Genomic DNA, 24,337 nt, shown 5'->3' with positions numbered 1-24,337 from the left:
GTCAGCGCCGTCTGCCTTGTAACTTAATACCTTATTCCCAAGGGAAAATTTTGTTTGGTACCCATCGTTTTTGGCACTTAATGCGCCTCCCGGAACTAGTTAACGATGGGCATTGAGGTACCACTGTATTTGGGATGTTAATGGGTGGAGTTGTTCCTTCCTTCCTTCCTTCAGTTTGTACTTTGCCTCTCAATTCAGTTTGACACCCAGGACTGCTTGAGTTAAGACCCAAACTCTTAGAACACTCCTCAGCTGGGAGGGAGGGAGAGGAGGGAGAGAGGCCTGTCTGATTGGCTGACCCTTTGTTTGTTTGTTTGTTTGTTTGTTTGTTTGTAGTTTGTCTATTGCCAGGTCTGCTGTGAGCCTTTCCACAAATTCTGCTTAGAGGTTAATGAACGACCCCTGGAAGACCAGCTGGAGAACTGGTGCTGTCGGCGCTGCAAGTTCTGCCATGTGTGTGGCAGACAGCATCAGGCCTCCAAGGTAGCTCCCTCCGTGGCCTGGCACCTGGAAAGCAGCCCCCCCCCCCGGACAGGCCTCTGGGGGCCGAAAGGGGCAGGTGCCCAGGCTCGGTGGTGAGACAGGCCGTTTTCTGCAACCCCACAGCAGTTGCTGGAGTGCAACAAGTGCCGGAACAGCTACCACCCGGAGTGCCTGGGGCCGAACTACCCAACCAAGCCCACCAAGAAGAAGAAAGTCTGGGTACGTTTCCCTGCGGAATCGGGGGCCCAGGAGGGCGGGGGCAGTTTTACACATTCTCTTCTTTCGTATTGGTCTTTTATTTTGCTGCTGTGATGGGTTCTCTTTATGGAATGTCCTGTCTGATTTAATAGAAATGTTAGACCGGCTTTTCCCTCCCTTATCCAGATCTGCACCAAGTGCGTTCGCTGCAAGAGCTGTGGGGCCACCACGCCAGGCAAAGGGTGGGAGGCCCAGTGGTCCCACGACTTCTCCCTGTGCCACGACTGTGCCAAACTCTTCGCTAAAGGTGCCAGAGGGCCGGACATTGTTGAAGACCAGGGGGGGGGGGGATGGGCAGCCATTCCACCGGGAGGGAAAGGGAAAGGCGTGTTCTCCCACCTGGCCTTAGAAAGGGGGGGGAGTTTCCTAGGTAGAATTGCCCCCTGCCCGATTCAGAGACCGCACTGCTGAGACCTGCACTGTTTTAACTGTGGTTTATTAAATGAGCCACTATGAGCCCCATTTGACCTGTATGGACCGAGAAGGGTCCGTCAGCCAGCGGCCTCCTTGCTCTGTGGGGCATCCGCTGCCTGGGCCGGACTCTGGGCCTGTGGGGGCCAATCTCCTGGCGTTGTGCTGCCTGCAGGGAACTTCTGCCCCCTCTGTGACAAGTGCTATGATGACGACGACTACGAGAGCAAGATGATGCAGTGCGGGAAGTGCGACCGCTGGGTTCACGCCAAGTGCGAAGGCCTCTCTGGTGAGGAGGAAGAGCATTGTCCAGCCAGCAGGCCTTGCCCTTAGATGCTTTTGCAAAATAATAATAATAATAATAAAATGGGTGGGGCAGCCCTGCAGTCACGGTTGGTATCCACAAATCCCCCTGATGCTCACGGAAGGCAACGGGTCAAGCTGTGCCCTGAGCCAGTGGCCTCGGGTCTTGGGAATGCGGTGAGGATGTTTTGGGGAAGGGTTAGTCGACTTAAACGAGCCCACTCCCACATAAACCCTCGCCCCAGGTGTCCGTCAGGGCGCATTCCTCTCTTGTGTGAGTTGGCTGAGTTCTCCCGATCCTGAGACCCCGGGACAGAGTCCCCCCGTCTCCCTCTCCTGCCCCCCTGAAACCCCCGCCATTTCCCCCTTCAGACGAGATGTACGAAATCCTCTCTAACCTGCCCGAGAGCGTGGCCTACACCTGCATCAACTGCACGGAGCAGCAGCCTCCCGAATGGCGCCTGGCCCTGGAGAAAGAGCTGCAGCTTTCTCTGAAGCAGGTCTTGGGGGCCCTGCTGAACTCCAGGACCACCAGCCACTTGCTGCGCTATCGCCAGGTCTGTCCAGCCTTTTTCTTTCCTAAACTAACAAACCGACTATCCGTTTCCCTGCCTCTTGGTTATTGGAAATGCAGGATTCCTAGCGGAAAAAAGCAGAACTAGTCTGAAGTCAACTATCAACTATCACAATTCATGTGGCAATTATTCTCCTCCGTCAGTTAATCCTGCTCTCTTAGACCCCTTGGCTGCCTTCCAAGGCTCTGTCAGGTCTTAGGAGGGGGTCCCACCACCCACTGCCGCCAAGTGACCCTCTGCAGGAAGAATATCCAAAGCAGCTGGAGGCCGTGGGGGCTTGTGCATTATTGCAAGAGCTGTAGGTTTAAAAATGTGTCAGGTATTAATGCGCTAAGTGTGCATGTGTGGAAAGCTAGCTGGAAGACCTGTTGTCCGAGAGATTGCGGCCACCAGTTTTCTTCATTAGTAATGAAAGTAGCCCCTCCCCCCTTAGCATATTGTTTGTGAAATTCAGCAGAAAACCCCCTCCCCTCCTGTCCGTCTCCAGGCAGCCAAGCCCCCTGACTTGAATCCTGAGACCGAAGAAAGCCTCCCCTCTCAGAGTTCTCCCAAAGGCCCCGACCCCCCTGTACTCACAGAGGTCGGCAAGCAGGAGGAACAGCCCCCCCTCGACCTCGAAGGCGTGAAAAGGAAGATGGACCACGGAGCCTACGCTTCGGTGGTAGGTCTGGGCTCACTGTCGGCACGTCTGCTGGGCTGGGTAGGAAATGGAAGCAGAGCCCAAATAGGCTGTGGCCTGGCCCTGAAAGGCCGCGATCCGGTTGCCCCTTCTTGCATGGTGGTTGCCCTGCCCCCCCCCCCCCCGAATGAAAAGGAGGGCACCTGTTTGACTCTGGCTGGGCCGGGGGGCTGCCGGACGAAAATGCCGTAAGAATCTCCAGCTCCTGAGGGTGGTGAGGGGGGCCTTGAGGACCCTAACCAGGGGGCGCTTGTTATTCCCCACCTAGTTGGACTTCAGCGACGATCTTGTTAAGATAATCCAAGCAGCCATCAACGCAGATGGGGGGCAGCCAGAACTGAAGAAGGCCAACAGTGTGGCCAAGTCCTTCTTCGTGAGGGTGAGCGGTCTTTGCCCTTGGCTTGAGGAAAGTGGGTGTTGCCCTTGTGCCCAGAGCAGCTCCGATTCTCCAAAGAAACCGTTTTTAGACCTGTCATAAGTTCATTGTTCTGATAAATGGGCCAAGCTCTGGGGCAGTTTTCTTAAAAGGTCAGTGCCAAATACTTAAAATTGTGGCTTTCCTCTTTAGCAAATGGAACGGGTTTTTCCATGGTTCAATGTAAAGAAGTCAAGATTTTGGGAGCCAAACAAAGTCACGGCAAAGTAAGTAATAGTTCTGCTTCCCGAAGACACTTCCTGTCATCCGGGAAAGGTGGCACCGCAGTCCCTTGGAAGTCCCGTGGGCCTCCGAACGGTCCCTGGGGTCGAATGCCAGACTACGAAGAGCGCGGAGGGGCAAGCTGGAGGGTTTGGGAAGCGGAGAGCTGCCTTTGACTCGTGGCCACCTCTCTTCCTGTCTTTCAGCAGTGGAATGCTGCCTAACGCTGTCCTGCCCCCTTCCCTTGACCATAACTATGCCCAGTGGCAGGAGCGCGAAGAAAGCCGCTCTGGTCAGCAGCAGCAGCCCCCTCTGATGAAGAAAATAATCCCAGCTCCAAAACCCCGAGGGCCAGGAGAGCCAAACTCCCCCACGCCTCTGCATCTTCCGGCCTCGCCCTTGTGCAGTGAGATATTTTCTTCCGCCTCCTTTTCTCCCTCTCTCTGCAGGGAGGTCTCCTGGGAGGGGGGCATCCCCTTCTCCGCCCCCACCCCCTTCAGATCAGGGGAGGTCCTGCTGCTCTTGCCTCTGCAGTTGGGTCGATGTGGCTCCCGTAGTTCATCCCGCTCCACGCTTCCTCTTCCCCGTGTTCTTCGTTGGGAGTTAAACCCTTTCCATTTGCCTCGAGGTCCCGACAGGAGCCAGGACGACAGCCCGGAACTTTCCCCTCCTCCGGATGTGGAAGACAACCGGCAGTGCTCGCTGTGCCTGAAGTACGGTGATGACGGAGGCAACGTAAGTAGCGCCGGGCCCCGGTTTTCATTCCGTTGTGCTGCTCCCGTGTGCTCCGTCTGGTCACCTCAGACTCTGGAGTGACCTCATTTGTCAGTTAAAAACATTTGATTAAATCCTTCTCGGCCTTTGGTGAGCCAGTGCACTCAGCAGGTAATGCTTTCGAAGGGACGGTTGCTTTTTTATCCCACTTAAAAAATTAGTCAACTCAAAGCAGCAACCGTATCCAACACACCTGGGCAGCAATCCTGTAATGGGGGCTTGGCTAAGAGAGGGAGAGGCCCCAAGGTCAGCTCTCAGGCCTAGAATTCAGTGCCTGGTTTTCAAGACGCATTTGGGGAGGGGGGGGGGGAAAGAACTAGAAAAATATTAGTGACTAAAGGATTCTTTCCATTCTTTACAGATGGCTCAGAGCTAGGAAAGATTGGTTAAGATCTCAGCATAAATTCAGTTATTTTGTTATAACAGAAACAGATGCAAAAGCATGCGTTAGGGAAAATAACAGGGTAAAATAAAAATTGAATGGGCATAAACTGAGGATAGAGACCACCTGGCCTAGCAGTTACATACAGGGCCACAATCTGAAGGGGCCTTAGCAGCATTCACAGAAGACCAAGGCGCCTTTGAGTCGGGGCCTCTCCCGAGCATCCTGCCAGCAGCACTGCCTGCCCGTGAGCACCTCTGGTGGGCTGTCTCCTTCTCTACAGGATGCGGGGCGTCTCCTTTATATCGGTCAGAATGAGTGGACCCACGTGAACTGTGCCCTGTGGTCAGCTGAGGTGTTTGAGGAGGAGGACGGCGCCCTGAAGAACGTGCACGTGGCTGTGATCCGTGGGAAGCAGCTGGTGGGTAGCCTGCGTCCCCTTCCGTGCTCCCCTCCGTGGCCAGGCGCCCTGGCCCTCTCAGTGGCAGGGTTTCCAGAGGAGGAAAAAGGTTTCCCCTGAAGGGAGGCCGGAGCTCAACGCTGCCATTTCATTCCAGTGGGGCTAAGAACCGGGGGAGAGAGAGGAGACGGCCGAGTGTGGAATGGCCAGGCTGGGGCATAAAAGGGCGGGAGTTGCCCCAAAGGGTTGGTCTGGGGCTCCCTCCCGTCCTAAAGTGACCCTACCTTCAGATTGCTTCAGGGGGCCCGGGGGTCTTTCTCAGCTGCTTTGTTAAGGAAATAGGTTTGCTTAAATGAGTGAAATACAATATTGTAACCCTAAGTACATGCTTAATTTGTGAACCCCCCTCCCCAAAATAACCACGAGCTTTGCTTGCTTACAGCTAGGGGCAGGAAAGACGGACCCCTTAGGTGGTCTCTTGTATAGTCATATTCATCAGATATGTAACATTCATTTTAACCGCCTAGTCTTTGTACAGTTTGACAATCCGAGTAACATGCCCATCTTGCAGCGATGTGAGTTCTGCCAGAAGTCGGGGGCCACAGTCGGCTGCTGCCTGGCCACGTGCACCAGTAACTACCATTTTATGTGTTCTCGGGCCAAAAACTGCCTCTTCTTGGAGGATAAGAAGGTGTACTGCCCACGACACAAGGACCTGGTCAAAGGGGAGGTAGGTCCTGTGCCGCTCGCCTCTTTCCTCGTCCCTGGCTTCCTGTGGCCCAGGTGACTTATTCTGCCGTGCGTCTGTTTGCAGACAGTGGCCGAAAGTGGCTTTGAGGTCTTGAGAAGAGTCTTTGTGGACTTTGAAGGAGTCAGCTTGAGGCGGAGGTTCCTGAACGGCTTGGAACCAGAGAACATCCACGTGATGATTGGTAAGCCCATGTGTGAAGTGGGGTCAGACTATAGGTCAGGGCTCTGCAACCTGTGGCTCCCTGGCGCCCTGTCGTGGCGGTGGCCCTGCCGGAGCTCTAGTCCGGGAGTGAAGCGCCCCACAGCATCCCACTGCCCTTGTTGTGCCAGCCCAGATGGCTGGGGGAGAACAGAGGGGGCAGATCTTGCGGGCGGGGGGGGGGCACCCTCCAAGGCCGGCCTTCCTCCTCCCTCGTTGGTGGGGCCAAGAGGAGGGAGGGAGGGAGACAGAAGGAGATAAAACAAAACACAGGGAGCCATAAAACATGGGTGGGTGTGGCTGGGGGTGGGTGTGTCATGTGACTAGGTGGGAGGGAGTGATGTTGAGTTGGTCCTGCCCACCCAGGTTTTGTGGCTCCCGGTGTTTTGTTTTCTGTGGGAACCCGGCCCACGTGGGTGTTTAAGGCTGCAGACCCTGGTCCTTGGTGGTCTCTTGTGCCCCTGCTGTGCTTGTGCCTCAGCCTTTCTTCTACTTCCCTGCAGGGTCAATGAGCATCGACTGTCTGGGCATCCTGAGTGACCTTTCCGACTGCGAAGACAAGCTCTTTCCCGTGGGATATCAGTAAGTGGGAGCTTAGCTTCTAAACGCAAGGGTGGGTGGTAAAGGTAGCTTCTCATTGCCCTCATCATTTCAAATGGTTGTCAACAAAGCAGTTGCTAAGTGAGGACAGCTTGAACCTCCCTTTAGAATGAATGCTGTTCAGGTAGGGCACCCATGTGCTAAGCCCCTTCCCCCCCACACACACAACAGAACAGAACGGAATAGAAATGGAATTGAACAGAACAGAATCTCTTTATTGGCCAAGTGGGATTGGACACACAAGGAATTTGTCTTGGTGCAGATGCTCTCAGGGTACATAAAAGAAAATATTCATTTGTCAACAGTCATGAGGTACAAGACTTAATGGTTGTCATAGGGGTCAAATAAGCAATCAGGAAACAATATTAATAAAAATCTTAAGGATACAAGCAACAAGTCACAGTCATGCAGTCTTAAGTGGGAAGAAATAGGCGATAGGAGTGATGGAAAAAACCAATAGTAATAGTAGTGCAGACTTAGTGAATAGTTTGCCAGTGTTGAGGGAATTCTTTGTTTAGCAGAGTGAGGGAGTTTGAGAAAAAACTGTTCTTGTATCTAGTTGTTTTGGTGTGCACTGCTCTATAGCGACATTTTGAGGGTAGGAGTTGAAACAGTTTGTGTCCAGGATGCGAGGGGTCAGTCAATATTTTCCTGGCCCTCTTTTTGACTCGTGACAGGTCCTCAATGGAAGACAGGTGGGCAGCAAGTCCTGAATCTTCAGAGAGGGGCCGCATACAAATCAAATAAATAGATGAACAAATAAATGGTCTTTCTGCAGTTCTGATTCTCCTCTGAGGTCTGTGTCGGTCTTGTTGGGTTGCAGAACCGAACCAGGCAGTGATAGAGGTGCAGATGACAGACTCAGTGATTCCTCGGTAGAACTGGGTCAGCAGCTCCTGGGGCAGTTGGAGCTTCCTGAGCTGGCGCAGAAAGAACACTCTTTGTGGTGCTTTTTTGATGATGATGTTGTTGATGTTAGGTGACCATTTTAGGGTCTTCCCTACAGGTTCCTATGTTGTGAGCAAGCGGCAGTTGCAAAAGCCAGGTGGGCAAGAACTGTCCAAAATACTCAGCTGGACACTTCTTGTCATCCTCTGCTTGAGATTCCAGCCCCCGGAACCCAACAACTTAAAAGAGCAGAGGAAATCATCACATAGTAATTTAAAAATAAGGAGCTTATTCTATTTTATTAACATTACTTATTTTTATAGCCAATATAAATTAAATGAATTCATGTTGTGGAAAATTAAACTTGATATAGGATAATTTAAAATTATTTTGGTTTTTTTTCCTTTTTCCAAAATGTTCAACATTTTTCTGTGGCTTCAAAATTTCCAGAAAAATTTGGTCATTGTCCCAACACTTATCCAATATATATATATATGCTGTTTGTCCAGGTGCTCTCGGGTTTACTGGAGCACAACTGATGCTCGAAAACGTTGTGTCTACACGTGCAAGATCATGGAATGCCGCCCTCCTCTCCTGGACTCTGACCTCAACAGCACCATGGAACACGACCACAACCGGACCATCGTCCACAGTCCAGTGTCACTTTCAGGTGTGGGACAACAGAAGAGGCTGCCAGGGTCCTGAGCTCTAGAAGTGGGCATTTGAAGCAGGCCTCCTTTCAGGATCGAGCCCCTTTTGCCTAGCGGGCAGCGACACGCACCGTTCTCACCTCCAGCGGTGGAAGGAGAAGGAATTGGGGGGAAACGACTCCTTCTGAATTCCCCCCCCCCCTGAAACCGTTCAGATGCGTCTTGATTTTAATTTAGATTGGGTGATGGGCCTGGTTTTCTCCTTCAGCAGAAATCCCACCCAGAGATGGCCGTGCAGCACCCGCGGACCCCAACCCTCCCTCGGCAGACTTTCCTCCACACCCTCAGAACTTCAAGGCTCTGCGGGTCAGAACGGCCAGTTTTGCTCCTTCCCAGAGGACGCCGGGTTCGAGGCCATTGCCTTCTGCAGGTCTGGCTCACAAACCCTTTCCCGTGGTGGCTTTTGGCTTAACTGTATTCAGATATTTATTTATTTAATTAATTTAAATACCTGCCAGGTAAGACTAAACTAGCCCCATTGTAATTTAAAGCCAGGGAGAAACTTTGCTCCCTTGGCTTTGCTAGTCCTGGTGTGTTATTTTGAGTCAGAGTGCCATCATTGTACCTTCTGAAGCCCCCCAGCCATAATGGATTTGCCCGGGGTGGGGACAAGGAGAATCTAGGGGCTGGGTGGCAGGCAATTGGAAATGAATGAACAAATGCTTGACCCGGGGGGGGGGGGGGTCAGGTTGCCTTGAAGTTTCTGGTATATTCAATTTTCTCCTTTAAAAATTTGTCTCTCCCCAGGAAGCCCCACCCCTGTGACGCATGAGATCGTGACTGTGGGAGACCCTCTGCTATCCCCTGGACTTCGGAGCATTGGCTCCCGGAGGCCCAGCGCATCTCTCTTTCCACAGCCACTGAGGTCTTGGATGCTGCCTCCCACCAGAGTGGCGGCCGCTCATGCTCATGCTCAGCACGGCCCCACCTCCTCTTCAGGGCCCAGCCGGAGTCCCGTCCCAGAGCACAGCAGGAGCATCCCACACACCGAACGCTCTGTGGGACCAGCCGCCTTGCACGTTGCTCTCCAGGACACGCCTGCCCCTCCCAGCCCGGCCACCCTAGGCGGCGTCAGAGGAGCCCCTCCTCAGGAGGGGGCCCTCTCCTCCGAAGCCTCTGCAGGGCCCCTCCCTGCCCCATTAGAGAAGGGGAGGCTGCTGAGCCCCAAAGACCCGAGTCCTCCCTGTGGGAAGGTGAAAGCGGGCTGCCCCGGACAAGGCCCCTGTGGCCCAGAGGGGAACCCAAGCAAGGGAGGGAGGTTCCTGGAGCCCTCTCCTGGGCTGTTTTCTTCCAAAGAGTCCATAGTTGCTGCGTTGTTGCATCAGAACCTCCCAAAGAAGGAGCAAGACCAGCATCTGACACAGACAGACAAAACCCCCTGTCATGAAGCCCCAGAGGCAAAGGCCCCCTCGCCCTTTTCAAGGAATCGACCTCCGGGCACAAACGACCCCGTATCTTCTGTGGGGAGAGAGAGGAGGCCAAAAGGGAAGAAGGGGACGAAAGAGAGACATTCCAGTAAACTCGTTAGAGGTTCAAGTGTCCTGCCAAGTAGCCACAAGGAATACACAGGGACAGGACTCGTTCCTCGGGCAGTGACCTCTGGGCAGCTTCCTCAGCAGCAGTATAACAGCACTGCTGTTGAGAAACCCATGGACAACGACCTGCTTGGCCAGGAGACGCCCAGAGCTGCTTCCCAGAGCGACGTGGCCACCTCCAAGGAGTTGCAGAACTCCCAGAAGCGCACGGTCAAAGTCACCCTGACTCCGCTCAGGATGGAGGGCGAGGCCCAGTCCAGAAATGTTCCCAGAGAACACAACGCGGATTCCCAGCCAGGGGTTTGCACCCCAGAGCACTCAGGAAATGACGGTGTGGCCCCAGAAACTCAAAGCGCTGCCTCCTCCTCAGTGGCCCCGAGCGACCCCCCTTACCCAACTCTGCCGGTCCAAGACAGCGGCCTGATGATCCAGGATGGAGCCAAAGAACAGGAAGAGGGGTCCTACAAGCGCCGATACCCTCGGCGCAGTGCGCGTGCCAGGTCCAACATGTTTTTCGGCCTGACCCCTCTGTATGGCGTGAGGTCCTATGGTGAGGAAGACCTTCCCTTCTACAGCAACTCCACCGGCAAGAAGAGAGGCCGGCGGTCTGCGGAAGGCCAAGTAGACGGTGCCGATGACCTCAGCACCTCAGATGAAGAGGACCTGTATTACTACAACTTCACCCGGACGGTGGTCTCGAGCGCGGAGGAGCACATGGCTCCCCACAGTTTATTCCGTGAAGAGGAGCAAGTCAATCTCCCCAAAATCCCTCAGCTGGACGGTGTGGATGATGGGACAGAAAGTGATGCAAGCATCACAGTGACCACGAGGAAGGTCAATTCCGGGAACAAGAGGGGCGGCAAAGAAAACGGGACAGAAAGCTTGAAGCTGGAAGAGGGCGGAGAGAAAATGCAGGTGACCAAGAGCTCAGTGGGCCACAAGGCAGCTGACCCCAAAATGGACAACTGCCGGGTCAAAACTCAAGACCCTTTGGAGGCTCAGCTGAGCTCCCTGGAAGCCGCCGGCCGCCGTCCTCGTCCCAACACGGATCCCTCCGAGAAGAACCTGCTGGACACGTTCAGCACAGAACTGCTGAAGTCCGACTCCGACAACAACAACAGCGACGACTGTGGGAACATCCTCCCTTCGGACATCATGGACTTTGTGCTGAAGAACACCCCCTCGATGCAGGCCCTGGGGGAGAGCCCCGAGTCCTCGTCCTCGGAGCTGCTGACCCTGGGGGACGGGCTGGGCCTGGACAGCAACCGAGGCAAGGACATGGCTCTCTTCGAGGTCTTCTCTCAGCAGCTGCCCACGGCCGAGCCCGTCGACAGCAGCGTCTCCTCCTCCATCTCGGCAGAGGAGCCCTTCGAGCTGCCCTTGGAGCTGCCTTCGGACCTCTCGGTCTTGACCACCCGCAGCCCCGCCGTCCCCGGCCAGAACCACAGCAGGCTGGCAGTTATTCCGGACCCTTCCCTTGCCACCTCAGGCCCGGAGAGAGCGATGTTGACTCTCCCTCCCTCCGATGCTGCCGAGAAGAGAGTGACCGTCACAGAAAAGGCTCCCTCCGGGGAAGCAGAGCCGACGCTGCTGAGCCCACGGGGGGCTCCCAGCCCCGAGGGCCCCCTGAGCCCCGACCCGTTCATGCAGAGCCCCCTGGAAGCAGAGCACCTCGCCAGCCCTCCCTGCGGGGGACCCAGGGAAGCTGGTCTCGGGGCCGGCAGGAGCAGCGGGACCCCCAGCCTCCCCGTCTCGCCCTCCCTCCCACTCCAGAATCCCAAGTATGGGTCAGGCGCCAACGACAAGCCCGGCCCATCTCCCATCTCGAATGCTGCCGTGCAGACCGCCCCTCTGCACCTGAAGGCCGCTGCGGAGAAGCTCTTGGTGGTCAACCAGAACATGCAGCCTCTGTACGTCCTCCAGACGCTGCCCAACGGCCTCACCCAGAAGATCCAGCTGGCGCCCCCCGGCAGCTCGGGACCGGCCGGGATGGAGGCCGGGGCTTCTGTGCTGGGCCCGATGGACACGGCCAGCCTTGCGCTGGCTGCCGGCCTGAGCCCAGGCCTCCCCTCCCCCAGGCCCCTGTTCCCTGCGGCCGGCAAGGGCCTCCTGCCCATCCCTCACCCGCAGCACCTACACGCCTTCTCAACCAGCCCCTCCGCCGGCGGCAGTGGCACAGGCACTTTCCCAGCAGCAGCCACCGCCGCCGCCCTGGGCACTGATGCGTCGAGCCTTCTGATTGGAGTCCAGCAGCTGCCTGAGCCTGAGGCGAACCCCCGGGCAAACGTTGGGCCTGCAGCCGCCCCCCCTCCTGCCGGCCTCAGCAAGAAGCGGCCCATTGTGCGCCTGCCCTCCCGACGGGCCAAGAAGGCCACTGCTCCTTCGGACCTGACCTCCATGACCTTTCCTCGGTCCTCCCCGCCCGGCCACCCAGGCCTGCTCGACTTGGGAGCCGCCTGCCCCCGCACCATGCCCAGCGTGGTCAAGCGCTCCAAGCCGGGGCTCCTGTACTTTGAGCAGGCGCCCCTGTTGCCTCAGGAGGTGGCGACGGCTGCTGCGGAGGCCGCCCTCGGAGCCTCCCCTCCCCCTGGGCGGAATGGGCCCCCCCTGGCGGCACCCACCCCGGGCCCGGCGGTCCCGCCCCACCTGTTGGGAGAAGCGGGCTCTGACGGGCCGGGCAGGAGCTCCCTCAGCAGCCTCCTGGTCAAAGCCACCCGACAAGCACTGAGCCGCCCTGAGCATCCTGCTCCAGCGCCCCCGCCGGCTCCCGGGCTGTTTCCGTCCCAGAAGGAGGCCTCGCTGGCCCCGCCTGCCTCTGCGGGATCTTCAAGGACTGCCGTCACCTCCGGCGTCCCGGTCTTGCCTCCCTCCTCGAAGGCCACGGGCATGCCTGCCGATGCTGGAAGCGCCCACCCGCCTGAGCCTCTGGCCCAGCTCCTGGCCTGCAAGGCCGGGCCAGCCCCCCCTTGCCTGGACCTGCCCCCCTCGCAGGCAGCTCCCCTTCCAGACTTCCCCCAGCGGATGGATACGGCAGCCGTGGGGCAGGCCAGATCGGGCCCCGGTGCTCCTGCAGCCCCTCCGGGAAGAAGCTCCTCCCCTTCCACCGTGCCGGGCTGCACCAAGGCCAGGTCCAAAGCCAAGCGTGTGCCGATCCCTCTGGGTAGCAAAGGATCCGGGAAGAAGCCCAGGGCGCCCCCATCCTGGAACAGCCTCCCTGGCCAGGGCGCTTCCCCACAAGGCCCGAGAGTGGCCGCTCAGGACCCAGGCAGAGGGTGAGAGAGAGAGAGAGAGTCCTGACCCCCCCCCCTTTCCTAACCCAGCCCCTCGGGGCTTCCCCCGTGGTAGCGCCAGGTCAGCAGGATGAGGGGGAGGGGCACCAGCTGCCTTGGGGGGAGGGGTCCTGAAAGCAGCCCGGGGGGCCCACAGGAGAGAAGCCTCTGGAGGGCTCGGGCCACTGCTTGCTCCGGGAACTGCCCTCCGCCCGCCCTGTGAAGGCCACGGGGGCCTGGCCGGATGGATGGTAGGCCCAACTCCCGAGCCGTGGCTTCCTTGCCCATGTCCCCTAGGTCCCAGCCCCTGAGGGTGCCGCCAGACGGGGCAACAGAAACCCTGCGGCCGACCCACCAGTCAGCAGGGTAAGGGGGCCTCTTGGGGACGGGGCTGGCGGGGGGAGGAGGGGGCGTCCACTGGCTCCCCAGGCAAGAGCCGTTCTTAGATTTGGTGTCTCTGACCACGCCAAAAATGCCAGTGGACTTCAAAACAGCTGGAGAAACAGAGCGCCAGGTGTTGTCTTAGAAGCGTCCCCATTTGCTCAGTGTTTAGCCCCCCCCCCCCCCGGGGCCTCCAAGAGCGTACGGCCATTGCAGCCCCCTGCCTTTCCACCAAGCATGTAGGCCCCTCCCAGAAAGCTTTCCAAAACCTCCCGTGTCAGACCACTCACCTAACCGGTGACGGTGGCAGGCATCTCGGTGGCATTGAAGGCCTTCAACTGAAAGGGGCCTTTCCCTCCCCCTCCTCTCCGCAGGCATTTACCGCCTCGGCCACCAGGGCAGCCCCCCGCCTCCGCTTCGGACGAGTTGCAGCGTCCAGGTACGTGAGGGCAGGTGTCTCTCTGCCCCGGCCCAGAGCTGCAGGGCCTGTTCGGCTTCCGGGGACTTTTCTTGGAAGGCCTCTGGTGATGTTGCGTGGCCGAGAGGTCAGGGGGTTCCTTTTTCCCCTCCAGATTCCAAGGATGATGATGTGGAGGAAGAAGAGGAGGAGGAGGAGGGAGGCAGCTTCAGCTCCCCGTTCATGTTGTGGCTGCAGCAGGAGCGGAGGCGGAAGGAGAGTCCGGCGGAGCAGAAGCCCCGGAAGGGCCTGGTCTTTGAGATCTCCAGCGATGACGGCTTCCAGATCTGTGCAGAGAGCATTGACGGTAGGCCCAGGAGCCTGGCCTCAGAGGGCTTGGGCGGCACCGTGTGGCCTGCGCTGGCCTGGTAGGAACCGTGGGCTGTTCTCTTCACCGCAGACGCCTGGAGGTCCCTGACGGACAAAGTGCAAGAGGCCCGGTCCAACGCCCGCCTGAAGCAGCTTTCCTTCGCAGGTACCGGCAGCGGGCGGGGGGAGGCTGGAGGGGGGCAGCCGAGCTGGGCGCCCAGGCAGGGGCCGGAACGGTGGGCTGGGCCTGGCCTCCCTGGGCGCGGCTGTTCTTCCCGCCTCTCCCCCCTCTTCCAGGTGTGAGCGGGCTGCAGATGCTGGGGGTCCTCCACCACGCGGTCGTGTTCCTGGTGGAGCAGCTCTGTGGGGCCAAGCATTGCTCCAACTACCGGTTCAGGTTCCACAAGCCGGAGGAGGCCAAGGAGCCCCCTGTGAACCCCCACGGCTCTGCCAGGGCGGAGGGGCACCTCAGGCAAGTGGAGCCCCGCTCCGTCCCGGGCCTTCCTTGTGGCGAGAGGGGCCGGCAGAAAGTGGCACCCTTCCTCCAAAGTTTGGGCTGGCCATGGCATGCCCCCCCCCCAAAAAAAGCATTGTCCTCCGCTTGCCCCTTTCAACGTTCTCCGTGTGTTGTGTTTTATCCCGTTCTCAGACCGCCACAGCCTCCGGTCAAGGGAGAAAGGCAGGCGCTCTGAAGGACGAGGACGCCAGGGAGGAGGGAGATCCGGGCGGCCATTCTGGTCTCAGCGGGACCCCTCATGCGTAATGCCCTCTCTCTCTTCTGCCCTGCAGGAAGTCCGGCCTCGACATGTTCAACTTCCTGGCTTCTAAGCATCGCCAGCCCCCACCCTACAACCCCAACGACGAGGAGGAGGAGGAGGTGCAGCTGAAGTCTGCCCGGTACACACGCAGCAGCAGCAGCGGGGAGAGTGGCCAGCGGGGGTGGGAGGGGGGGCTGGCCTCCCTGCACCTGGGCTGTGAGCCACAGTGGATGGCAGGGGGTCACCGAGGGACCAGGAGGGGAGGGAGGCCCCGGTCAGGCTCCCGGGGGGGGGGGGGCAGGGGCTGAAGCTGGTGCTCCTGCCCGACTCTCCCTCCTCTCTCTTCAGGAGGGCCACCAGCATGGACCTCCCAATGCCCATGCGCTTCCGACACTTGAGGAAGACCTCCAAGGAGGCTGTTGGGGTCTACAGGTGGGTGGCGGTTCGGACAGGAAAGAGGGAGGGGGAGAAACGCGGGCCGGCCCACTGCAGGAATCAGCCCCGTGACCCCCGAGTCCTATGGGGTTGGGGGGCACAGAAGCCGAATCAATGGAATCTTGAGCGTGGAGCTGCCGGACGCCGGGCTCACCGGCTCTGTGCCCTCGCCCCCCCTGCCAGGTCTCCCATCCACGGGCGGGGGCTCTTCTGCAAGAGGAACATCGACGCAGGGGAGATGGTGATCGAGTACGCGGGCAACGTGATCCGCTCCATATTAACTGACAAGCGCGAGAAGTATTACGACAGTAAGGTGAGTGAGTGAGTGGCCGGCTGGGCAGGTTTACTCGTGGAACCGCTGCCCAGATGTACAGGCCACAGAGTGGCAGGTGGCCGGGGGCGGGTCTGGAGAAGCCCCCGTCACGCACGGCCGCCCGTGCTCTTTCTCTCTCTCTCTCTCTCTCTCTCTCTCTCTCTCTGCGCCTCCCAGGGCATCGGCTGCTACATGTTCCGTATTGACGACTCGGAGGTGGTGGACGCCACCATGCACGGAAACGCCGCCCGCTTCATCAACCACTCCTGCGAGCCCAACTGCTACTCGCGGGTGCTGAACATGGACGGTCAGAAGCACATCGTCATCTTTGCCACGCGCAAGATCCACCGCGGGGAGGAGCTCACCTACGACTACAAGTTCCCCATTGAAGACGCCAGCAACAAGCTGCTCTGCAACTGCGGTGCCAAGAAGTGCCGGCGTTTCCTCAACTGACCAGCCGGGCTGAGCCGCCGCAGTGGCCGCAGGAGAGTCCGGTGCTGGTGCCCCTCCACAGCCGGCGATGCATTGGCGCGAGGTGGCCTGGCCCGCTCGGAGCGAGGTGGACTGAGGAAACGGTAACGGGGGCTGCCGCGACCAAGGCTGGGCCGAGCACCCGCTTGCCTCTTCAAGTGTGGGGTGCGCGCCCCTCCCTCACGTTCCAGCTTGGGCTGCCGGCTGAGCGGTGGGTCTCCCCAGTCCCAAGGGGTCGGGGGTCCCAAGGCAGGGGGAGGTCTTTGGATGAGCTTCCAAGAGGGGAGGCAGACCCTTGGGGGAGGAGCTTCTGCCTACGACCGGCCCCCACCACCCCCAACCTCTCAGAATCGTAGTGGCCCCCAAAGTCGGAGCCCCCTGGGGGTCAGCTTGTTTTCTGAGGAGGAAAAGGGCTGGTCAGTGTGGCCGGAGCCTGGAAGTCCTCCGCGAAATCCTTTTCCAGCCTCTAGAAGCAGCCCCCCCTGTCGTCCCCCCCAACTCAGCCTCCTTCAGTTGCACCATCTCGAATTAAGTCTTTGGGTTTTCCTTGGTTCTGTTTACATTTTAGTATTTAAAAGTTTTATAAATGTAAATATATTTTGTATATTTTTCTATGAGCAGCACTTCATAGGAAAGAGCACTTAGGGGACTATTTTTTCAGTCACGATCGCATCTTGACTTTAAAAAGAATCCGTTTTAAGGGTGAATGTTTTATTTTAATAGGAGGGGAGGGTCTTTCCAAGGTTGGGTCAGGCACGGCCGGACTCTCCCTCGGGAGGGAAAGGAGAGGATGGGACCCCCCCTCTGGTGGCCCTTCCATTCTCCCGCAGTCAAGGGGTCCGCGCTCTCTGGGACCCCCCAACCTTCCTTGCCCCCCTCTCCTGCCTTGGTTCAGGCCAGAGGGGTCCGTACCCCGTCTCTGCCCCCCGGTCTCCTCACAGGGGGCTGACCCACCTGGATAGGCGGAGTGGGAGCTGGGGAGAAAGGGGCAGGAGCCGGGCAGCTGCTCTTTCCGTCGGGGCTGCACTGGGGCTGCTAGAACTGGCTGGGGCCCCTTTCCCAGGCAACTGGGGCTCCCCTGGCTGTCCTGAGCAGCATGGGGGCCGCTTTGGGCTGCTCTGACCCCCCAGGATGCCTCTGCAGGGCGGCCATGGGGGGGGGGCAGGCAAAGGAAGCTGAGCCAGGGGGCCTCTTCCTGGAAACATGAATGTATCGTTCTAAGAACTGACAGGTCCTGAGACGGAAGAAGACTCGGTCCGTGCCCCCTTTAACGGTGGTGGGTCTTTCTTTAAAGGAAAAGCGGGTCACTGCAAAGGGCTGGGCAGGGGTCTTCCCTTCTCTGTTGCGAAGCAATACCGGGCTTTCAGTCAGGCTCCATCCCGTGTGCAGAATCATGTCATTTGGCCAGGGGGTGGGGGCTGGCTCATCTCCTGCTCTCCCCCCCCCCCCCCCCATACACACACACACACAAAGCCTGCAAGTTTCTACGACTATAAATAAGGTATCTATAGGACTAATATCGTACTGCTGCATTGTGTCTCGAAGCCTGGCCTTGAATTCTCTTTAACCCTTAGATAACGGCTGCGTTCCAGTTGCTTAAAGGGCAGCCACACCGCCAAGGGCTCCCCCCCTCCACTCCCCCTCCAGCCCCCATGGCAGGACGGGGAGGGGGGCTGCGTGCAGAGCACCCAGGGGTGAGGCTGGGGACTTGGCTGCTGTGGGTGCTCCTGACCTTTTGTGCTTCCTAGTCAGAGTCCTTGTACCACTGGCGCCTCTCCCCCCCTCAGCCCCTCCCTGCCTTGTGTGCTTTCTGGTGCCTCAGTGAGGTCTAGCAGCTTCGCCCCCCCCCCCCCCCGCCAAGAGCTGTGCCCGTGCCGTGCTTCTCGGATTCAGCGTCTTCAGTAGCTACAGGTAGTGCGTAAATGTCTCCAGCCACTTGGCAAAAGCTACACAAGCTCCGATCCACACAATACAAAAGGCAACTTATCATGTGAAAGCAGTTTCTCTTTTTTTCCTGTGTTCTTCCAGAATGAGTTTTTTCTTCTTTCTTTCTTTCTTTCTTTAAAAAGAGGAGACGCGTTGCTTGTGCTGCATCAGTGTTAATTCCCTGCCACAGTTGCAGGGATGAAGGAAGGACTTCCAATAGTTTTAAGAAATGACTGAGAGACTGAATGTAAAAATAAGTGTATATAGTTGTACAAAAAAAGGAGTTTTTAAACATGTTTATTTTCTATGCACTTTTTTATTTAAGTGATAGTTTAATTAATAAACATGTCAAGTTTATTGCTTCAAAGGATGGTGTTGCTTTTGACCGGGGCCGAGATTATTCCCAGCCACCACAGAAAGGCTTCTGCCCTCCCCCCACCAAGGCAGCCACTGACCAGTTCTCTATTCCAGTCGGGCCCAAAACAAGGGTACGTACAAACCCCCCACACACACACACACACACCCAAGAGCCCCGCTGCCCCCCTGGAGCTCCTTTGGAGGAGACCCTCCCCAGGCGAACGTCCCCCACCGCAGCTTCCCTGCAGAATCCCTCCAGAGATCTCGGCCCGGCCGTTGCTGGGAGTTTGGCCCTTGGGGTCTCTTCCCCTCGGGGGCCTTTTCTCACAGGCGCATCCACCTCCACGCCCGGTCTGTCTGGAGGAACGGGGCTTTCACCACTTCCAAGCAGATGGACCCCATGTGAGGAAGGGGCAGGTTTTGCCCTCTTCCTGCTGCCACACGGGCGTCTTGGGCTGCTGCTGCCCCCTCTTGCTGGTGGGAGCGGACCCCTCCCCACTATTCTCAGGAAACAAGGGTGGATTTGTCCTCCCTGACACCTAACATCGAAAGCACATCAATTGGGCTTCCATTAATGGTCCTTCTGGGGGTGGCACTGCAATGCCCCCCCCCCCGGCTGTTCTCTGGTGTTTCCAATGGGTCCCAGACTGGTGTCGAGAGGGAATGGGGGGGGGCACCTGCAGCAGGGGCCCTGCCTCTTGGCTGACCCTCTCCGGGGCCCTGCAGCCCCATCGGATGGGCCAGGGAGTTGGGGAGGGAGAAAGCTGCCCCCGTTGGAGCCGGCCTGTCAGGCACAAAGGCAGCTCGGAGGTTCGATTGCCGACTCCCACGCAGCCACCGCTCCCTGGCCTTCCCCAAAGGCCGGGCTCAAGCCATCCTCCCCATTGCCAGGAAGCCTCTCCCGCTACAGTCTGGTGCCCCATCCACCAGAGGCCCCACAGCCACGCGCTTCCTGCTTGTCTGAGATGGAGTCCCGCCTCCACCCAGTTCCTCTCCTGGGCGGCCTCGGTCCTCCCCGGCCTTGCCAGGAAAAAGGGGGCCGGGCTCCCAATACTCCTGATCCCCCCCCAGCAGCTGCCCCTCAGGCCTGGCCTTCTGCACTGTAGGAGGCGCCAGGCACGCCCCCTCCTCCCTCATGGCCATTGGCTGCTGCTGCTGCTGCTGAGCCGGCCCCTCCCTCCCCAGCCAGAGCATTCGAGATCTCTTTGAAGTGGGACAGTCCTGCCCCCAGAACTCTCCAGAGTTTCAGCATGGCCACCACCTGGGATCGGGCAGTCCTGCAAACCATTTTCCACCCAAATGTTCCCTTTGATGAAGATTTCCAGGAGGAGGAGGAGGAGGGGGCGCAACAAGACGCTCCAGGTGATGGCTCGCTCCAAGCGGGAGGGGGCGGGAGGGGGTTTTTCCCCACCAACTTCAGAGGCTTCTGCCTTTGCAAGGTTCTCGGGAGCAAGTGATGCCTCCACCTCTGCGCTCACAACAGATTCCTGCACCTGTTTCTCACACGTCATTTTCAAACCAGTCACTTGAAAGGGCTGGTCAGCACCCATCGGTCTCCGAAACTTGGGGGGGGGGGGGGGGGAAGCAAGGCTGCCTCTGTAAGGAAGCTGAGCTTGGAGGACTTGCTTGGGACCCGGCGTCCCTGGGGCGCCATCGGCATCTGCCTGGCTTTCCAGATTACGGGTTGCGGGAGTGGCTCCCTCTTGCCTGACCCTGCTTCTCACGCTGGTGGCAGAAGGCGGCTTTGATCCGGAGCTGCTGAGAGAAGCTGCTGGTCTGGAAGCCGAGGGAATCGCAGCCGCTGAAGGAGGAGAGCTGGCCCTGGCCCTGGCCAAGCTGACCCAAGCCATCCAGCTGCTTCCAGGGCGGGCCTCGGCCTTCAACAACCGCGCACAGGCTCTCCGACTCAAAGGGGATGTCGCAGGTACGTGCCCCCTCCCCTCCCTCCCCTGGGGACCATGGCTGCCCTCCACCTGGGGTGGGCGGGGGCTGCACTGGCTGAGGGCACCAAGGCTGAAACACAAAGCAAGACCATCGCGGCTTCGTCCCCGCTTGGCGCTCTCCCTCTTAAGCAGAGCATCTGGGGGGTTGTGGGGTCCGGGAGCCCAACTGGCAGGGGCCAAACTCCAAGGTCTATGGTCTTCTGGCCATAGAAACCCAGCAGGTGCCTCGGGGCCCTCCTGCACGTCCACTCTCCCTCTTTGATCCTCCATCCATGATTCATATGGCTACCCTACTCCCAGTAGGGCTCTCCATTCGAAACTTAAGGGGCACCTAAGACAGAAAAGCAGGGGGAGACTGGGGCACGTGCCTTCCAGGAAGGTCCCTCTGGGCAGCGCCCCCCCTCCCTGCCCAGCTTCTGGCAGCCCCCGCCATGGATGGCTCAGGTGTCCGGGAGCCTACGGAGAGGCCGCCAGATTGCACAAGGCGCTGACCTGGCGTCTGTTTAACTAACTCGGCCTCGCTTGTTCTCTCCCCCCCTCCTTCCCCCCCCCCAGAAGCACTGCAAGACTTGGAGGCAGCCCTGAAGCTCAGCAGAGGGGCGGGGCCGGTGGCCCGCCAGGGGTTTGTGCAACGCGGGCTGATCCAGCGGCTGCAGGGCCATGACGAAGCCGCCCGGAGCAGCTTTGAGCAGGCGGCCGCCCTGGGCAGCAGCTTCGCCTGCCGGCAGCTGGCGCTGATGAACCCCTACGCAGCCCTCTGCAACCAGATGCTGTCGGAAGTGATGCGGAAGGAGGGCCCCCCCAAATGGGAGAAGGAGGCTTGCTGAGCCGGCGGGCGGGGGGCGAAGGGGCAGCCGAATAAAGCCACCACTTGAGACGCCGACCGAGGCCTGCTTTTGTCGCCCGGGCCCTGCGCAGGCGGGAGGGGGGCGGCGGCGGCGGCATTCGGGCGGGCTCGCGAGCCTTCCGACCGAGAGATCCAGGGCGGGATTGCTGACACGCCGCTCGGCTGCATCCTGGAGGCGACCTGCCTGCGGCGCTCCGGTCCTTCCCCCCCCCCCTTCGCCGCGCAGCTCAGGATGGACGCGGCGCAGAGTCCCGCCGGCCGGCTGCTGTGCCCGGGCCCTGCCCTGCGCTCACCCCGCCGGCGCCGGAGAGGCGGCTCGGCGCCAGGAAGCCCTCCGGCCGCCCCGTTGCAGCTGCTGCTGGTGGCGCTGCCGTTCCTGCTGCGGCGCGCCACTCCAGGTAGGGCGGCGAGCGGCGCGCTTTTCTCTCGCGGGCCGCCACGGCTCCCCCGGCCGGTAACCTCCGCTCCGTCGCAGGCGCGGTGGCCACGTCGGAGACCCGGATCGACGGGCGGGCTCTGTCGGTGAGCAGCTTGCGGGAGGCCGAGAGCCGCGCCTTCACCTGCCTGGCGGCGACCCCCAACCTCACCTGGTACCTGAACGGCGTGCGGCAGGAGAGCGGCGCCTCCGGGAGGCCCCTGGCCGCGGCTGGCGACCCCTCTGGGCAGGAGGCCAGCGGTACTTTCGTGGTGACGGCGCGGCGCCAGGATCACCGGCTGGACTGCGCCGCCACCGAACCGGCCACGGGGCGCGTCTCCACCGCCTCGGTCCTCCTCAACGTGCAGTGTGAGCGCGGGCGGGGGGGCGGGGGAGGGGCTCCGGAGGGAAGAAGCGGGACGGAGGCTGACCGGCGCGGCTGCGGCCTCTGTACGAATGCAGTTCAGCCCGAAATCGTGAAGGTGGAGGCCGATTACCGTCAAGCGAGCGAGCCCGGCCTTCTGCTGCTGCTCTTCGTGCTGGTCCAAGCCAACCCGCCGGCCGACGTGACCTGGGTGGACCAGGACGGGCAGGTGACGGTCAATGCCTCCCGCTTCCTGCTGCTGGACGCCCAGACCCACCCCTGGCTCGCCAACCACACCGTGAGGGTGCAGCTGCGGAGCCCGCCCCGGAACGCCTCCCTCCGCGCCTCCAACGGCCTGGGCGTCGCCAGCGCCTCCGTTCCGCTGCCCGGTAGGTAAGGATGACGCCTTCCTCCCCACCTGGAGGCCTCGCAGGGCCCAGCTCCAAGGCCGCCTCCCCGTGGTGGGAGAGCCTGTCGCGTCCCAATGGTCCTTGCCAGGTTTCCTTCCCCGCTCTCGGCTGGCAGGAGGCTTGAACGGCCCTGGCCAAATCCCTTCCCGAATCTTAGGGCACTTTTCCCGCAGAGGGCGCCAGTGGGCCAGGGAAAGCCAGCAGGCGGAGGGGCCAAGGCCTGCTAATGGTGTGTGTGTGTGTGGGGGGTGCTCTCTGGCTTCTCTAGGTCTCCTCGGCACCCAATTTGAACTGCCTCTGGTGGCCCTGGTGGGGGCAGCTGCTGTGGCGCTGGTGATACTCCTGAGCTTCGGGGTGCTGATCAGCTGGACTCTTTCCCAGGCGGCCCAAAAGTCAGCAGGTAGGTGCGGAAGAAGGCTTCCGTCTCAGCCTGGGGGGGAGGGGGGCCCTGCCTTGCTGGGGGTCTAAGACCAGCCACTCTCTTCTTTAGGACGTGGCCCAGCTGCAGCACAGCTTCCCCTCAGGTAACCTTCTTTCTGGGACTGCTATGCGGGGGGGGGGGGGCGGAGAGAGCCCCTTCCTTGCTCTGTAGCCTCTTTGGGGAATAGTTGATCCAGACCCCCCCCCCCCCTGACTGGTGGCACATGCACATCCCCAGAGAGCAGTGCCCTGGTCAGCTTCCTCTGTGGCTTTGCCTGGAAGGGGCGCAGGGAGAACCCGGGGGCTAATTGCTCTGCACACCCCACAGCCATGTCCTGCGGCCGAAGGAAGACCGCCTGCCCCGGGGAAGCCGGTCCCTCCCCTCCAACCTGCAGCTCAATGACCTCGCACAGGAACCAAGTAGTGAGTGGGGGTGATTAGGGCTGGGGGGGGGGGGCTGGCACGCCAGGGCCTGAGTCTCTGTTCCAGCCCTCTTCCCTTCTGCCCCACAGGTAGAGCGAAGGACGCACCTGCAGACCAAGGGGAAGACGCTGCTTCAGAGCCCAAAGACCACCCAGCCCCTGCTGAACAAGGTAGCAAAAACTTTGGGCGGGGGAGGGGGGCTACATCCATCTGGCCAAGCATCTCTCCCTTTAGTTCTGAAACACAGGGGAGATGCCAGCATTCCATGACACCAAATTAACACATCTAATTCTGTAGCCGGAACTGTTGTCCAATCCTCCAGCCATTCCCATTTCAAGAGGCAGGACTGACCAGCTTTACTAACATTTGCAATTTACTAAGAAACATTTTAAATACCCCATGAACACTCTCTTGGAAGCAAAGAGGGTGAATGTGTGCGAGTGTTCATGGGGTGTTTTAAGTGTTTTTTAGTAAATTTTCATATCTTAGAGATATTAGATTTCTTATATATTGTTATATTAATGTTGTACGCCGCCCTGGGTCGCCTCAAGAAGGGGGATATAGAAATCTAATCAATCAAAGCCCTGCAGCCACTTTGGGCTTTCTGCCATCGGGCACTCCAGGCATCCTACCAGAGGAAGCCAGCTGCCCTTGGGGCTGTGGGAAGGGCACACACACACACTTACGTTGCAGGTGAATCTGCTTAGAGGTAAACAATCTCTGTGGGACGATCCTGCGCGTTCAGAGAGAGTTTCAAGGAAACCCGAGTCTTATAAAAATCCTGCAAAATTGACTGCTGTGGAACAAATTCTATACCCTTTTTCTGTCTCTTCAGGCCTGGACCAATTTCTTACCGTCGGATACATTTATAGAGCTGCAAGTTTGAGTAGTGATGAAATCTGGCTGTGAGCACTATCACCGGGTCCTCCCCAGCCCAGAGGAGCAAGTGAGGCGCGGAGGAGGCGCCAGGACCATCTCTGCTTTTCACCCTGGAATAGGGGAGTGAGGGCACCTCCTGGATCCGGTCCTGGACAACAGGCTGATCTCCACAGGGGGGGGTCCTGTTCACACATTTCCAGCAAAATGGGCCCCCAGCGTCTGCCCCGTCTCTCCTTCCTAAGCTCACCTTTGCCACCCACAGCCCAGGAAGGCGATCGCCACGCACATCTCCATTTAGGATTGTAGCTTTGCAACTTCTGCACTTAATGAATAAACGACTGTGGTTAAGGTGTTGCCCTTCTCCCCCTGCCTGCAT

General features: G+C 59.2%; 3 protein-coding genes across 6 annotated transcripts in view; all 3 read left to right on the top strand.

Annotated features, from left to right (window-relative positions):
* KMT2A (lysine methyltransferase 2A) overlaps positions 1 to 18,270 on the top strand; it is a 36,172-nt gene extending 17,902 nt beyond the window's left edge. Inside the window, exons 11-36 of one of the 2 annotated variants that reach the window (XM_070765709.1) lie at positions 337 to 483; positions 607 to 702; positions 868 to 988; positions 1,328 to 1,441; positions 1,828 to 2,012; positions 2,518 to 2,691; positions 2,978 to 3,088; positions 3,278 to 3,351; positions 3,553 to 3,752; positions 3,975 to 4,081; positions 4,786 to 4,923; positions 5,474 to 5,632; positions 5,717 to 5,834; positions 6,355 to 6,433; positions 7,849 to 8,009; positions 8,261 to 8,419; positions 8,797 to 12,856; positions 13,151 to 13,219; positions 13,609 to 13,673; positions 13,807 to 13,998; positions 14,092 to 14,166; positions 14,298 to 14,476; positions 14,794 to 14,897; positions 15,107 to 15,190; positions 15,377 to 15,506; positions 15,684 to 18,270. In XM_070765709.1, coding sequence (XP_070621810.1) covers positions 337 to 483; positions 607 to 702; positions 868 to 988; positions 1,328 to 1,441; positions 1,828 to 2,012; positions 2,518 to 2,691; positions 2,978 to 3,088; positions 3,278 to 3,351; positions 3,553 to 3,752; positions 3,975 to 4,081; positions 4,786 to 4,923; positions 5,474 to 5,632; positions 5,717 to 5,834; positions 6,355 to 6,433; positions 7,849 to 8,009; positions 8,261 to 8,419; positions 8,797 to 12,856; positions 13,151 to 13,219; positions 13,609 to 13,673; positions 13,807 to 13,998; positions 14,092 to 14,166; positions 14,298 to 14,476; positions 14,794 to 14,897; positions 15,107 to 15,190; positions 15,377 to 15,506; positions 15,684 to 15,959 — 7,377 coding nt within the window. In that variant the 3' untranslated portion in view covers positions 15,960 to 18,270. Of the gene's footprint in view, positions 1 to 336; positions 484 to 606; positions 703 to 867; positions 989 to 1,327; positions 1,442 to 1,827; positions 2,013 to 2,517; positions 2,692 to 2,977; positions 3,089 to 3,277; positions 3,352 to 3,552; positions 3,753 to 3,974; positions 4,082 to 4,785; positions 4,924 to 5,473; positions 5,633 to 5,716; positions 5,835 to 6,354; positions 6,434 to 7,848; positions 8,010 to 8,257; positions 8,420 to 8,796; positions 12,857 to 13,150; positions 13,220 to 13,608; positions 13,674 to 13,806; positions 13,999 to 14,091; positions 14,167 to 14,297; positions 14,477 to 14,789; positions 14,898 to 15,106; positions 15,191 to 15,376; positions 15,507 to 15,683 lie in introns of both variants that reach the window. The other variant, XM_070765708.1, reaches the window with a different exon arrangement.
* TTC36 (tetratricopeptide repeat domain 36) lies at positions 18,270 to 21,086 on the top strand. 2 transcript variants are annotated; one of them, XM_070765794.1, is made up of 4 exons: positions 18,270 to 18,391; positions 19,446 to 19,622; positions 19,999 to 20,184; positions 20,759 to 21,086. In XM_070765794.1, exons 2-4 carry the CDS (start codon positions 19,511 to 19,513, stop codon positions 21,028 to 21,030), a joined length of 570 nt encoding a protein of 189 aa, XP_070621895.1. In that variant the 5' UTR covers positions 18,270 to 18,391; positions 19,446 to 19,510; the 3' UTR covers positions 21,031 to 21,086. The 2 variants fall into 2 exon arrangements, with proteins under 2 accessions (XP_070621895.1, XP_070621894.1); XM_070765793.1 differs by lacking the exon at positions 18,270 to 18,391 and having other exon boundaries at positions 19,452 to 19,622; positions 19,996 to 20,184.
* A 103-nt stretch (positions 21,087 to 21,189) lies between these two features.
* TMEM25 (transmembrane protein 25) lies at positions 21,190 to 24,315 on the top strand. 2 transcript variants are annotated; one of them, XM_070765772.1, is made up of 8 exons: positions 21,190 to 21,448; positions 21,526 to 21,834; positions 21,928 to 22,218; positions 22,508 to 22,639; positions 22,730 to 22,763; positions 22,988 to 23,082; positions 23,172 to 23,252; positions 23,918 to 24,315. In XM_070765772.1, the coding sequence occupies exons 1-8, from the start codon at positions 21,283 to 21,285 to the stop codon at positions 23,989 to 23,991; spliced, it is 1,182 nt and encodes a 393-aa protein (XP_070621873.1). In that variant the 5' UTR covers positions 21,190 to 21,282; the 3' UTR covers positions 23,992 to 24,315. The 2 variants fall into 2 exon arrangements, with proteins under 2 accessions (XP_070621873.1, XP_070621874.1); XM_070765773.1 differs by lacking the exon at positions 22,730 to 22,763.
* The last annotated feature ends 22 nt before the right edge of the window (positions 24,316 to 24,337 follow it).

This window comes from Erythrolamprus reginae, chromosome 12, assembly GCF_031021105.1.
Source record: "Erythrolamprus reginae isolate rEryReg1 chromosome 12, rEryReg1.hap1, whole genome shotgun sequence".
In the NCBI taxonomy this organism is placed as follows: Eukaryota; Metazoa; Chordata; class Lepidosauria; order Squamata; family Dipsadidae; genus Erythrolamprus; species Erythrolamprus reginae.
This window is presented reverse-complemented; position numbering and strand designations above follow the sequence as displayed.

What these genes read in the sequence shown, in the direction of transcription:
- TTC36 (XM_070765793.1), top strand. Translation starts at nt 19,511, where the DNA reads ATGGCCACCACCTGGGATCGGGCAGTCCTGCAAACCATTTTCCACCCA. An exon ending in GGCGCAACAAGACGCTCCAG is followed by an intron (nt 19,623 to 19,995) that starts GTGATGGCTCGC and finishes CGCTGGTGGCAG; the next exon opens with AAGGCGGCTTTGATCCGGAG. An exon ending in ACTCAAAGGGGATGTCGCAG is followed by an intron (nt 20,185 to 20,758) that starts GTACGTGCCCCC and finishes CCCCCCCCCCAG; the next exon opens with AAGCACTGCAAGACTTGGAG.
- TMEM25 (XM_070765772.1), top strand. Translation starts at nt 21,283, where the DNA reads ATGGACGCGGCGCAGAGTCCCGCCGGCCGGCTGCTGTGCCCGGGCCCT. An exon ending in GGTCCTCCTCAACGTGCAGT is followed by an intron (nt 21,835 to 21,927) that starts GTGAGCGCGGGC and finishes GTACGAATGCAG; the next exon opens with TTCAGCCCGAAATCGTGAAG. An exon ending in GCAGCACAGCTTCCCCTCAG is followed by an intron (nt 22,764 to 22,987) that starts GTAACCTTCTTT and finishes CACACCCCACAG; the next exon opens with CCATGTCCTGCGGCCGAAGG.